At 39.2% G+C, this 13,508-nt stretch overlaps 1 protein-coding gene across 1 annotated transcript; it reads right to left on the bottom strand.

Annotated features, from left to right (window-relative positions):
- Positions 1 to 687: 687 nt before the first annotated feature.
- Positions 688 to 2,344, bottom strand: LOC125248221 (C3a anaphylatoxin chemotactic receptor-like). Its single transcript, XM_048159951.1, has 2 exons — positions 2,341 to 2,344; positions 688 to 1,785 (listed from the first exon to the last, which is right to left on the bottom strand). The coding sequence occupies exons 1-2, from the start codon at positions 2,342 to 2,344 to the stop codon at positions 842 to 844; spliced, it is 948 nt and encodes a 315-aa protein (XP_048015908.1). The 3' UTR covers positions 688 to 841.
- Between the last annotated feature and the right edge of the window lie 11,164 nt (positions 2,345 to 13,508).

Below are 13,508 nucleotides of genomic sequence, written 5' to 3'. Positions count from 1 at the left end.
TGTTGTGTTTGTATTAATTTATGTTTTTAAAGAATATTATGTGATCATGATATGTATTTTATGGGTTTATTTATATTTGATGTGGATTTTGGGTGTGAGTTGATGTAGTACTCGAGCACCGTAAAATTTAATACTCCCCCTGATTTTTGTAAATGGTTGGCTCTAATAGGGGAGGAGCCAACAGTATAAAAGAGTATCTGAAGATTCATTCAGTGTCTTTTGGTAGGCCGATGGGTGAGCGTGCAGTTGTAGTGCCACAAACAATTTAACCCTTTAATTCCCTCTGTGAAACAGTGTATTGTGGATACGTTATCGCATTGTTTATTTGGTTATTTATTTATTTATTTAATTTTTGGTTTTGCCGGTGGAAGAGTTAACTAATATTGAGCAGTTGTGGACTCCCTTGTATACTGCACACTTCTATGTTAAAACACCTATTTTTTTGCACATTACTGCTTTGCGAGTTGGGCCATCATTTCTGTTTTTCCAACTTGGACCATAACACGTCCAGGGAGTGGGTTGACAAAATCCACTTCCCTACACAAAGGATAAAATAGCGCTACAAGAAATATGTGTGAGTTTTGGTTTATTTTTGTGACATGCTACACAAAGAAGTTCACTGAAAGGAGACAGAGACATATCCTGTTTGTTTTCTTTATTTTACAAAAGAACGTTTTTTTTTTTTTATTATTGTGAGTGTATGCAAATTAAAACACACCCTTTACAGTTAACGAATGATGTCTTACACTGTATGACCATAAATTATGAGTGCTTTGTTTGTCTTTATGTGGCTGGCAGCTGGCAGGCATAGAGATGGTGATATATTTTGTTTGCTTTTGACTCAGAAGTCCAGATGATCTTCAGCAAACGCCGTCTCCAGCACCAGCAGCAGAGACTGTTTCAGCTTCTTCTTAAACTCCTCACACATGAACACATAGAGAATGGGGTTCAGAGAGCTGTTTAGAAAAACCAGGAAGCTAACTACAACTTTAATTTTTGAAAGAACCTCTTTAACAGAATCGCTCAACTGCTTCTCTTTTACACTTATATAATACAATTTGTATACACGATAAGGAAGCCAGCATATGAAAAATGCCAGGACCACAGCTATAATGACCCGGTAAGACCTGAGCTGATTCTCCTTTTTGAGACGTTTGACTCGCACACCGATAGCTATATATGAAGATGCAATGATCAGGAAGGGGATGACAAAGGCCAATATAAACCTGGATATGACCAGAAACTTGTAGTATTGAATAGGATAGCTTCCTTCACTCTTTGTTGCTGAGCAATTGATGAATGCAGGGATGCAGAAGCCGATGGATAAAACCGACACAATCACGCAGATGATTTTGGCTTTGAATACGGTTCGATTATTACGAGACCACACAACCATCCATGTGCTCAGGCATCGGTCCAGACTAATAGTTGTCAGCAGCAAAATGCTAGCAGATGAGGTTAGGTAAATCATGAACCAGAGAAATGTGCACTTGGAGGTATCAACATGCCAGATACTGTGAATGTCTAAAAATGCTCTTATGATTAGAGTTAAGGAGAAGATGAAGTCTGCAATCGCCAAGTTGAGGAACCAAATGGAGTTGACTGTCGTCTTCATTTTGCAACCAGTCACAAATATGACGAGCCCATTTCCAATGAGACTTACAACAAGGATGGCAAAGTAAATGCATATTATGAAGACATTAAAGCCTGAGAAGATCTCTGTCTGCACTGTAGAATTGTCCGTAGTGATTCTGGTCATATTTTGAATTCCAATAGTAGTGCTTGCTAAATGAAAACAAGAGAAAAAGAAAAATACAGTGAGTTTTGGTTTCTGGAATCTGAATATTTGTTATGCCACATTTCACATGCAACATCTATCCCAGGATGCCATACGAAGCCTAGAGTTTAACACTCTTATCAGTTTATTTAATTTTCTATTTTAAGTTTTTTTCTATTCTGCAATGTCCAACAGTAGATAACAGGACTGTATTACAGGAGAATGTTTTCATTTATTGTCCTAAATGTTTCAACCGCATGTACTGTATCTACGCAAACACATAAAATTAAAATTAAATTTTCACTTTTCACATAAGAGGACACAATTACAGTTGGCCTAAAAAAGGCATTTAAAAAAGTAATAAATCAAAACGAAATAAATCAGTGATGTGATGTGACCACCAATTAAAAAAAAAAAAAAAGTTGAAACAAAATTCACACATGGTAAAAATCCTTTTGGAAATATCTTTAAACTCTCTGCAATTTTCACCCAACTACAGAGAATGATAATATTTTCTCCTCGCACCCATACATAAGCATATAATGTGCATATTAGATTCTTACCCATGTTCTGTATGGCTTCAATCCCACAAAAACCTCTTTGCAAGTTCTGTTTATTGTTGAAAATCAACAACTGATGATAAGTTCCCCTTTACTTCTCTTAAAGAGTGATGGTGGGATGGCTTAGGAAGAGAAATGCTTCTATAGAAATCTATTTTCATCGACTACATACTTTTAAGTATGTAGAAAAAGTCGAACGTGCGCACGATTTAGGCCTACTATTCCGTTCCCTCGATTTACTAAATCATATGCACAGTTTACTAAATCTTGATGATTTAGCGCATGATTTAGCAAATCAAGGGAACTAATTAGTAAATTGTGCATACGATTTAGCATATTATTTTTTCATGCATGTCTTGTGCGGGGCTCCATATTTAAGTTCTATTTCTGCAGTCTGAAATATTAATTCAATGCAGAGGAAGGGTGTTCCCTACCATCTGACATGCTATCAAACTACACTATACCGTGACACAGCACATCCAGAGTGAAACTTTCACTGTACAGTTTATATTTTGAGATGGGATATTGACTTTGCTTGCCTTATATACACTCATAAGTCACAAGACACCTTTGACACACTTTTATTCACAGCACAAATCAGATTAATCATTATATCAGGAGTTTTCTTGTCTAATGTTGGTTTCTCTTTGTTGTCTTTGTGATTAAGAAAGTCCAGTGCCCTGTTGCATGAAGCTTTCAGAGTTGGTTTGGAGTTGACAAATCCAGATAAATCCAACCTGGTTTAGATCAGGATCAACTGTTGCACAACGCTCGGTATAAACTTTCGCTGTAAACTCAGGTTTAATCGAGAGTTTGCAAAGCGTGTGCACCTAAAAGTGTGACACGTGTGGCAAACAGCCAATCACACAGAACAAGGAGAACGTCAGTTTGATTCACTTCTCGTGAGAAAGCCACGCAATTCATGTCTCTTCCGAAGATTAAGAGATTGTTATGAAAAATATGAAATTAAATGCATTTACAAAGCAGGAATAAACATTGATGCAGTGAAAGTTTGAGAAGGCAGCTGAAAGAAAATATCTGACTATATCAATGCATGTGAATCAAACAAATAGACTGAATAATTAATATAGTTTCACAAAGAGCTCAAAAGAATACATGTAAGCTTAATCTGTTTAAAAGCTTTATATATTATGCATGCATTGTATTTATTCTAATTTAAAAGCAAAGTTTAATATTGTCAATTAATATGATAGGCCTAATTATATGAATATGTCATGAATTATTCATAATTTTAATTTATTTAATAAAAATATAATTAATAATTAACACCACATTTTGAGCAATTTTTATCTCTAAAATGTTTTCACTATAACTGCTTTAATGTGGAGCGAGAGATACAGGGAGAGTGGCTTTATTGCATCAGATACATGTCACTTTACTCACAGCTGATTGGTCGAGTTTGGGTTCATGATCTCAGAATAAAACCTGCTCTGGAGCAGGTTAGCCATGTAGCGTAAGTTACCATAGCGATGAAACCCGCTTAAAATCAATCAACCGTCATAAGCCTGAAAAAACAGAGTTTGCTCAAACTAATCTTGAACATACCTGGGTAGCAACTGAAACCGGCTTTGTGCAACAGGCCACAGATGATCTTCAGCAAATGCTGTCTCCAGCAGCAGAGACTGTTTAAGCTTCTTCTTAAACTCATCACACATTAACACATAGAAAATGGGGTTCAGAAAAATGCCAGGCACACTATGTTACAACCTCTCATAAAAATATCAGCTCGAAGAGAAGAGAGATTATGTAATATAAAATTTATAAGAATTTATAAGGGGGGGGGGGAAACAACAAAAGCAAAATAAAGATACTTGTTTGCTGGCTAGCCCACAAAATCTGTCGTCTCTGTCTCTTTCTCCTCCTCGTTGGTGCCTTTACCAGTCAGCTCAATTAACCAGCCACTCTCAAATCATGAACAGGTGCGTCCACCTAAGACAGAGAGCTCCAAAGGGATAGAGCGACACCAAGAAAAACAAGGGAGGGTCAAAACAGAAAAAGATCAAGACACAGTCCAAGCCACCCACCATAACACTCCCCCACCTAAAACAAAACAAAAAACAAAACAAACAAACAAAAAACATATGTTTTTGAGTTGATTGTACATGAGAAGCCAAACAAACAATTATAACACGTTATCATCACGAAAGAGCATCTGCAACAACATTGTCTCTACCCTTCTTGTGCTTAATCTCCAGGTTGTATTTTTAACGCATTAGGCACTGGTTTTGATTACACCAACGGATTGTGTTCAGTAAAAACAACCACATGCACGGATGCAGCCCCCAGATAAACATCAAAATGTTGTAACGCGAGTAACATCACTAATGTCTCCTTCTCTATGGTTGAATAGTTCAGCTGAGGCCGACTGAACTTAGTAGAGAAGTGCGACAGGATGAGAAAACCCATCAGCACCATCTTGCAGAACAGCTCCCACCCCGTCACACTCGCATCCACCTCCAGCGTGAACGGTCGGGACAGGTCGGGGGTTGACAGGACTGAAGCACTACAAAGAGACTTCGCACACATGAAAGCATGTTGACACTTATCAGACCAACAGAAAGGTTTTTTAGGACTGCATAGAGCTGTCAAAGGTGCCACGATCGTAGAGCATTTTTTACAAAAGCACCTATAATATCCAGCCATTCCTAAAAATCACAGCAGTTCCCACCGTGTCGTAGGAATGGGATATGACAGAATAGCAGTTACCTCAGCATCTATTGGTCGTACCTTTCCTCGGCCAATTTGCTTACCTAAGTCAGTGGTTCTCAAACCTGTCCTGGGGACCCCCCACCACTGCACATTTTGCATGTCACCCTCATCTAACACACCTGATTCAAGTCATCAGCTAATTAGTAGAGACTGCAAGAGTTGAATTGGGTGTGTTAGATGAGGGAGACATGCAAAATGTGCAGTGGTGGGGGGTCCCCAGTAAAGGTTTGAGAACCACTGACCTAAGTGACAGTTGCTTTCGCGAATTCACACTTTATTTTTTAATCAGATATACAAACACAATATTTTTTAATCAGTTCCATAATATCCTGCTTTTGATCAGCATCTAAGTAAGACAACTGCTCCTGTAAAGAATTTAAAAACTCAGAATTATTCAAAAACCCACCATTCAGCATCTCACTGTGTATTAAACACGGATAAAACAGGCTCCACCTTTTCGTTCACCATGGGTAACTCAGAAACGTTAGCTGTCGCATCAGTGTTATTTGACCGTTCCAAATACGCTTTCAGCACATTCACATGGCATAAACGCGTTTTCCTACGTTGGCCTGGAGTATGAAGCACATAGTCTCGCTCACTTTTCTCTGAATGACATAAACCCTTGATAGAAAATTAGAGCCTTGATCAGTCTGAACTGTCTTCGGAAGTCCAAAGGTAGTAAAGAACTTTTCAAGTGCTTTCGTCACCGTAACTTCCGTGATCTTACGCAACAGAACCGCCTCAGGGAATCATGTGGCTACACACATTATGGTCAAAAGATACTGGTACCCCTTTTTGGAATGTGGAAGTGGACCAACACAATCCACAATTACTTTTTCAAAGGGTTCACCAACTGCTGGAATTGGGTGAAGCGGGGCTGTCAAAACCACATGATTAGGCTTACCAGCCTAGGCTATGACAAGTTTTACAATATCGAGAAACCTCTGTTTTTAAACGGGGGCAAAAGAAGTGCTGAAGGATACGATCATATATTTTAGTCACACCGAGATGTCCCGCCCAGGGATGATCATGCGCCGCAGCCAAAAACATGCTGTCGAAATTTAGAAGGGGCGACAATTTGGTTCACAGTACCCCACTCATTATCTTCATCAGTGAATGAGCATGCATTCCATTTACGCATTAAAACTTCATTGTCCCAATAAAATTGATGCTTACATGATTGCTGCTCTGCAACATTATGCTAAAACAGCTAGCTGAACTCTGGCTGACAGGGGTGTGGTAGGTTGTAACACATCTTTAACCCTTAAATGCATGAATGTTTCGCCAATCATTCTTACATATTCGGGTCTTTATCGACCCAGATCTATATCTAACACAGAAGGATCTCTACCTGTTGCTATAATATAAAACTCTTCTGATAATAGAGTAACAATTACAGAAGAATAAAATAAAGCATATTTTGTTACCTTTTGGAGCTTGAAAGGGCTCCGTTTGAGCAGATGTTTTATGCCATCATCACTGTCCTTGTCAGAGCTCATTTCCCAATAAATTCAGCAAATAATAGGCTAGTTTTATGTTTGAGGTCACGAATATGAGCCCATTCGCGATCTCAAACGTATTCTCATTCAGATTCAGATCCATCCAGTAAGAGTTACAGTTATATTTGATTGTGTTCACTACTTGCTCTGCAGTAAATCGCTGAGCCATTTCATGTTTTTCTTATTATTTCGTTTTCTGTCTAAATGAGTCGTCACTTCAGCGTTGTGTATCAGACATTGCCACCTTGTGGAATAAAGGTGAATTGCACTTATTCCATCAACTAAGATTCAATTATTGTTGTGCAGAAAAAATATACTTACACTCAAACACACCTCGGGTCGTTTGCGACCCTATACAATTTTAACAAAAACTGAATACAAAAATAGGCATTCATTTATAATTTTATGATTTTTTTTTTTCTTGTTATATTCTTTATAATGAATTGATTGAGGAAAACCAAGAAGGTTGAAGTCTAACTTTAAAAAATTAACGAGGAGGAGGGTAGTGAATGACGTCCCGGGTCACTAAAAACCCGAGGTATGCATTTAAGGGTTAAAAAGTGTTACAACCATCCCCTTACATACAATTAACTAAGAACAGTTTATTTTTAATAATCCTATAGAATACCTACACAGTGGAAAAGAATGACAGATACTGTAGATGTGTTTAAAGAAAAAAAAAGGAACTGATGAAGTTTCAAAGAAGGACAGGTCGGTCAGATCAGTTGCGGCGACCATGTTGAAAGCCAGTGGTAAGAATTCTGTGACCACAGACATGAAAACTTTTATGTTGTCTGTATGGAGCTATTTGGCAACTAAAGCCAAGTGAAGTGTGAGTAAAATGTGCCATATGCAGTCTTTGGGCCCACCAAGCCTGCACTCTAGAGTTAAAATCATTGTTTTTTTCACCATTGTTACTCTGATTGAGAATATTCACACATAGACACACAAATTTACTTTTTTTTGTTGTTGTTGCTCTGTCGTGACAGATTGCTGTAGTGCCTCAGTTCAAGTGGCTTGTGAACCGTCCTAATCATCTCTTCCTACTAGTCAATTTATAGCATCAAATAATCATGAATGGTCAGAAGAAATGTTGTTTCAACCACGGAAAGATGTCAGTACACACCATATTTCAAGTTCAAGTCCACCTATACTAATCTACTAATTCCCCTGACTGCTTTGTGGGACAAAATGGCTTCAGCATTACAATTGGTTAGATTGCCTGTCAATCAAACTCATGGCGAAGGGAAAATTGTTACAAATTTTTATGTGTACATCAATAATAATGGACTCTCGTCTCATGTGCCTAATGTAGGTTACGACTCCTGTATACGTCGTCCATCAAAACTTTACTAGTACGACACTGGTTTGCTTTACAACAGGGAGATGTAATTTGCGCATCATATGGTCATGCAGTGGTTGGCTGTTTTGAGCTGATGTTCACAGAATGATTAGAAAAGGCTTGGGCTGCTCCGAGTCATTCACAGAATAGGAGAGAGATTGTGCTTTGAAGCCAAATACAACATTCTCTCTCTGATGAAATCGGCTGAGTTTACTCTGCATTAGGACTATTGGACTGACAGATTGAATGCATATTTGCTTACTGGATCCTTGGACTGAAAACTTTGCAGGAGTTTATGGTTTAAAATGATCTGAAACATGGCTAATACTTTTAAAACCCCTTGATTAAGTCTTAAACTCCTTCTGGAGATGCTAAACAAGCTATCTATGTTTAGATCTCTGTTTTTCATGGGAATCTGTAGAAATCGGATTTTTTAATTTTTAAAAAAATCATTTTTTTTTTCCAATCTCTTCTCTTTTTTCCCTAACTTGTGAGCGTGTTCTCCTCATTAGAGCTTCAGATGAAGGGTTGCCAGTAGTAGAGATGCACCGGACTACCGACCATCAACCATCATTCAGAACCGGCCAGTTCCATTTTTTTGTCCCAATCTTGCACACAAAATGGATTGCAATCATTTCCCAAAATGTTATTTGTGTGGACGTTAACAGAGGCCAGAGACGTGACATGCTGAAGAAGGATGCAAAGAGAAAAACTGAGAAAATACTGTACTGGAAAGAGCAAGCTCACTGTTGCGATGCTCAGAACATTGGAAGACAATTATACTCATTAAACTGGGGTGGGGGCTTATATGAATGCGTTTCTGTAGGAACTGACTTACTTCACAAAAGTTTCGATAATATTTTCTTTTAGGGGCCATTCACATATTGCGTCTTTTCCACACCAAGTCAGTTATTTCAAATGTAGCCGCGCCCCAGGTGAAAAAAAAGTACATTTCATGTACTTAAAGTGCTCTATTTTCACGCACTAATTTTGCACTTAATATACTAAAAATGATTCTTTAGTACTTCTTAATATAATCTTAAGAACATCTAAGTGTACTCAACTGTGCTATTTTGAGACACCATGAAATATTAACGTGATGCGGTAACAAGTGAACACGCGCAGCGCAGCGTCTCGCGTCTCGCGTCCTCGCTAATGTTTGCTTATCTTTAAATTTATTACTTGTAATTTATCTCTCTCCTAAACTTATCTAAAGTGGTGGATTTACTAACTTGTGCCGAGTTCAGACTGCACGATTTTCAAAGTAGTCAGGTCACTGTTCTTTTCATACTGCATGACTATCTTGGCCAGCATTCAGTCGCTGATGTGTTCAAACTGCACGATGGATCGGCGACAGAAGGTTTCACACTGCATGACTTTACAATAGGAAGAATCGCCGACAACTCTGTCTGGCACGCAAACTACGTTTCACAACCAAACACACGCAAGACATGACAAGGAAACAATGCGATATCACGCGTTCAAGACCGGAGTTCTCACGTGAGACTGGCCCTGCGTCTCAATCAGCTCCCTAGCTCTTTATCTCCCTAGGTCGTGAATCAGTATATAATGAAAGTGAATGTGGCTGATACCCTGATCAGTGCCATGACTACTAAACTAGGGAGCTTATTGAGACACACGTTAGGATTATTATTTAAAATAGTATCCCGCAAGAAGCTTGAAATACAAATTGCCTGTGCGCTGATTTGCAGTGAAAACAACAAAAAGAAAAGAAGAATATGGAGGAGGATATTTTTAAGGAGACGCGAAGAACAAGGATTGTGTGTTCTGCAACAACAGTTGGAGCTAAATACATAACTTTTCAATGTGCTGCTGTTGCGGATGGTCAAGCAAATGTTTGTGCTTTGGTTCTGTTTGATAGAATTGTAATGTTCATGTGAATGAAGCCATGCTTGCTGATATTGTGGTCTATAACTCCTCCCCGAACTCCACGCTGCTCTGTATCTTGCTCTCTCATTGGCTGTCGGTCATCGCCAATGTAGTTTTCAGTCAGAACACTTTTCACACAGCAGGATTTTGAATCGCCGACAGGTCCAAATATTTAGCATGCCAAATATCTCACGGGCGTCGGCGACTCGTCGGCGATTCTCTCAGATCGCGTCTTTGCTCATTCACACTGAGTGATTGTCACTCGCGTGAACGAGCATCGATTTGCCTGAGATTTCGGGCATTTGTCGGCGATTTCTCAAAACCTGTCGGCGAGCCAAAATCGGGGCTAAAATCATGCAGTCTGAACTCAGCTTTTCTGATCTGTTGTGACTATGCCGAAGGCAAAAGCGGTGCAGACCGACTCAAACGCCGAGACGGTCACAATGGCGTCCCTTATGCCGAGTTCAGACTGCACGATTTTCAAAGTAGTCAGGTCACTGTTCTTTTCACTCTGCATGACTATCTTGGCGAGCATTCAGTCGCTGCTGTGTTCAAACTGCACGATGGATCGGCAACAGAAGGTTTCACACTGCATGACTTTACAATAGGAAGAATCGGCGACAACTCTGTCTGGCACGCAAACTACGTTTCACAACCAAACACACACGAGATGTGACAAGGAAACAACGCGATATCACGCGTGCAGGACCGGAGTTATTATTATTATTATTATTATTAAAAACGGTAGCCCGCAAGAAGCTTGCAATACGAGTTGCCTGTGCGCTGATTTGCAGCGAAAACAAGAAAAAGAAAAGAAGAATATGGAGGAGGAAATGGTTGGGGAGACTGTGAATTGTGTGTTCTACAACGAGAGTTGGAGGTAAATACATAACTTTTCAATGTGCTGCTGTTGCGGATGGTCAAGCAAATGTTTGTGTTTTGTTTCCGTTTGATAGAATTGTAATGTTTATGTGAATGAAGCCATGCTTGCTGATGTTGTGGTCTATAACTTTTCCCCGAACTCCCCGCTGCTCTGTATCTTGCTCTCTCATTGTCTGTCAGTCATCGCCGATGTAGTTTTCAGTCAGAACACTTTTCACACAGCAGGATTTTGAATCGATTGATTGATTGATTTGGGGCATTTGTCGGCGATTTCTCAAAACCTGTCGGCGAGCCAAAATCGGGGCTAAAATCGTGCAGTCTGAACTCGGCATTACTCATCTGCTTGAGTCTCTCCAAACCGCCATCTCCGAGGATTTCAAACAAAGTTTTTCAGCCCTCGAGACCAAGTTGAACGGTGTCATTACTATCGTGACAGAACATGCTGAGAAACTCGAAATCCTTGAGCGTGAAGGTGACGCGCAAGAGTTATGCCTGAAGGCTGCCAAAGATTAAGCTCCAGACAGACCATGCTAAACTAGCAACTAAAATCGTCGACCTCGAATCACGGAGCCGGCGTAACAACATCAGGGTCATTGGTTTTCCTGAATCCGTGGAGGGGCCACAACTGACTTCACACAACTTTCTTCACCAATATGCTTGAGGAGGTCTTTGGAGGGGTCCTCGATTCGCCTGTGGAATGTGAACAGGCTCATAGAGCCCTGGCATTTAAACCTCCATCCAACCAGCGGCCAAGACCGATCATCATTCGTCTCCTCAGGTTTTAGGTAAAGGATAAGATCATCCACCACGCACGGACCATTAGGGGTAGGCTGAAATTTCGGGGCCATTCCATCCTTGTATTTGAGGATTATCCTAGAGGTTGTGGAACAGTGGAAAGAGTCATGTCGGAGTTGTACGAGCGTGGATTCAAGCCGGCCTGCTCTACCCGGCTAGGCTTTATATCAAGATGGAGTCGGAAGGTAAGAAATACTTTCCCACGGTAGCTGAGGCTGAAGCTTTCATTGCCTCCTTGCCTTCGCGGATCACTTAGATCATAGTTTGCCCAAATCCATGTGATGAGGGTGATTGACCTGCAGGCTGTGGATTACTGTCGTTTGTGTTTCTGTCTCATTCCATTTTTTATTGACCGTGCACAGTGGTGATGTTTGCCTCTACTTTTTGCGGATTTTGGGTGTCAGTCTCTCCATTATGATTCAATGTCTCTAATAGCCTATTCTCCATTATGGGTGGCTTGAACTTGTTTTCAGGTGGAGAGTTGAGAGACATTTTTGCTTTCAATCTTTATGAGACAATTTTTATTTTTTGCGAGTCAGCGCGGTTGACTGCGGTGTGGTACAAATTATTTATACAATAGTACTGTAATATTCTTGTATGTGTGTGTGTTGTATATGTGTGTGTTTTTGGTGGCTTTGAGCATGTTTGCGACAATCGCTGTGTCAATGTCTTAATGTAATCCCAGTAAACCCCATGATCAATTTGTACTGTTATACTATGGGTTTTGATGATTTTACTATTGTTGGAGATTCTCAGTACTGTATTAATATGGATGGCAATACTACTTGTAATGTTTTTGATTCTGATAACTTAAAACTATTAAATGATATATATAATTATCCATTGGTACATTTAAACATGAGAAGCCTAAACAAACATCATTTTGATTTAGTTTCTCTTCTATCTAACTTAAGCTGTCATTTTGATGTTATTGGGTGTAGTGAAATCTGGCTCAATGAATTCTCAAATGTTGATCTACTTAACCTTGATGGATACAATTTACACTTTAAGAACAGACCAAATAGAATAGGTGGAGGGGTCTGCCTTTATGTACTTGGGTAAAGTTGGTTTTATATTCGCACATTCAGACTTCTGATAAATTCAGACTTTCCAATAAATGTGCAATAAATTAACGTTTGCGAATTTTAAGCAGCGACATGATATTGACAACCAACGATTGTCAACTTACAACATTTTTCACAGTCGATCAAAATAGGCAAGTATTGTTTTAATGGCATATTTACTTGTGAATGTCCACTGAATGTCCAATGTAGTGTGATTAACAAGGCTATTTAATACGGATGTCTGAATGTGCGAATATAAAACCAACTTTACCCAAGTCCTTTATGTTAAGAGTAGCCTCCAAGTAAGTATCTGTGACTTTTGTTTATAGGATGATCATTGTGAGTCTTTATTCATTGAGATTAACAATTATGACAAAACATTTATTGTCGGTGTTATCTATCGTCCACCAGACTCTGCTCTTGACACCTTTTATCGTAAATTGGAAGATCTATAACATAAATTGAATAATGGTGACTACAATATTGATATTTCTAGGGAAGATGGGGCAAAACGTGACTTCATGAACACATTGCATTCCTCCACTTTTTTCCCCACCATTGATAGATTTACTAGAGTAACACCTACATCCAAATCTATTATTGACAATATCATTACTAATATTCAAAACATCAAGCTGGAGACGGGAGTCGTGCAGGCTGACATCACAGATCATTTTCCAATTGTAATATTTTTTGGCTCTGGCAAATCAGTATCTCCTCCACTTTCTAAAATCAAATTTAAAATTCTTAATGAGAAAACATTACAGCATTTAATTGCTAACTTAAAGGCTAAATCGTGGACTTCTATCGATGACAGTGTGACTCCTGATGCCGCATATGACAATCTGATAAAGATCATTCAAGACTCCATTAAGGGCACAATTCCTGAGAAGACTGTCAAATGCAGCACTACTCTCCAGAACCCTTGGATCACAAAGGGAATTTTGAAATCTATTAAACATAAAAGTA

Source organism: Megalobrama amblycephala, linkage group LG16 (assembly GCF_018812025.1).
Source record: "Megalobrama amblycephala isolate DHTTF-2021 linkage group LG16, ASM1881202v1, whole genome shotgun sequence".
NCBI classification, from domain to species: domain Eukaryota; kingdom Metazoa; phylum Chordata; class Actinopteri; order Cypriniformes; family Xenocyprididae; genus Megalobrama; species Megalobrama amblycephala.
The sequence above is the reverse complement of the archived record's forward strand: the minus strand, read 5'-3'. Positions and strand labels throughout refer to the sequence as shown.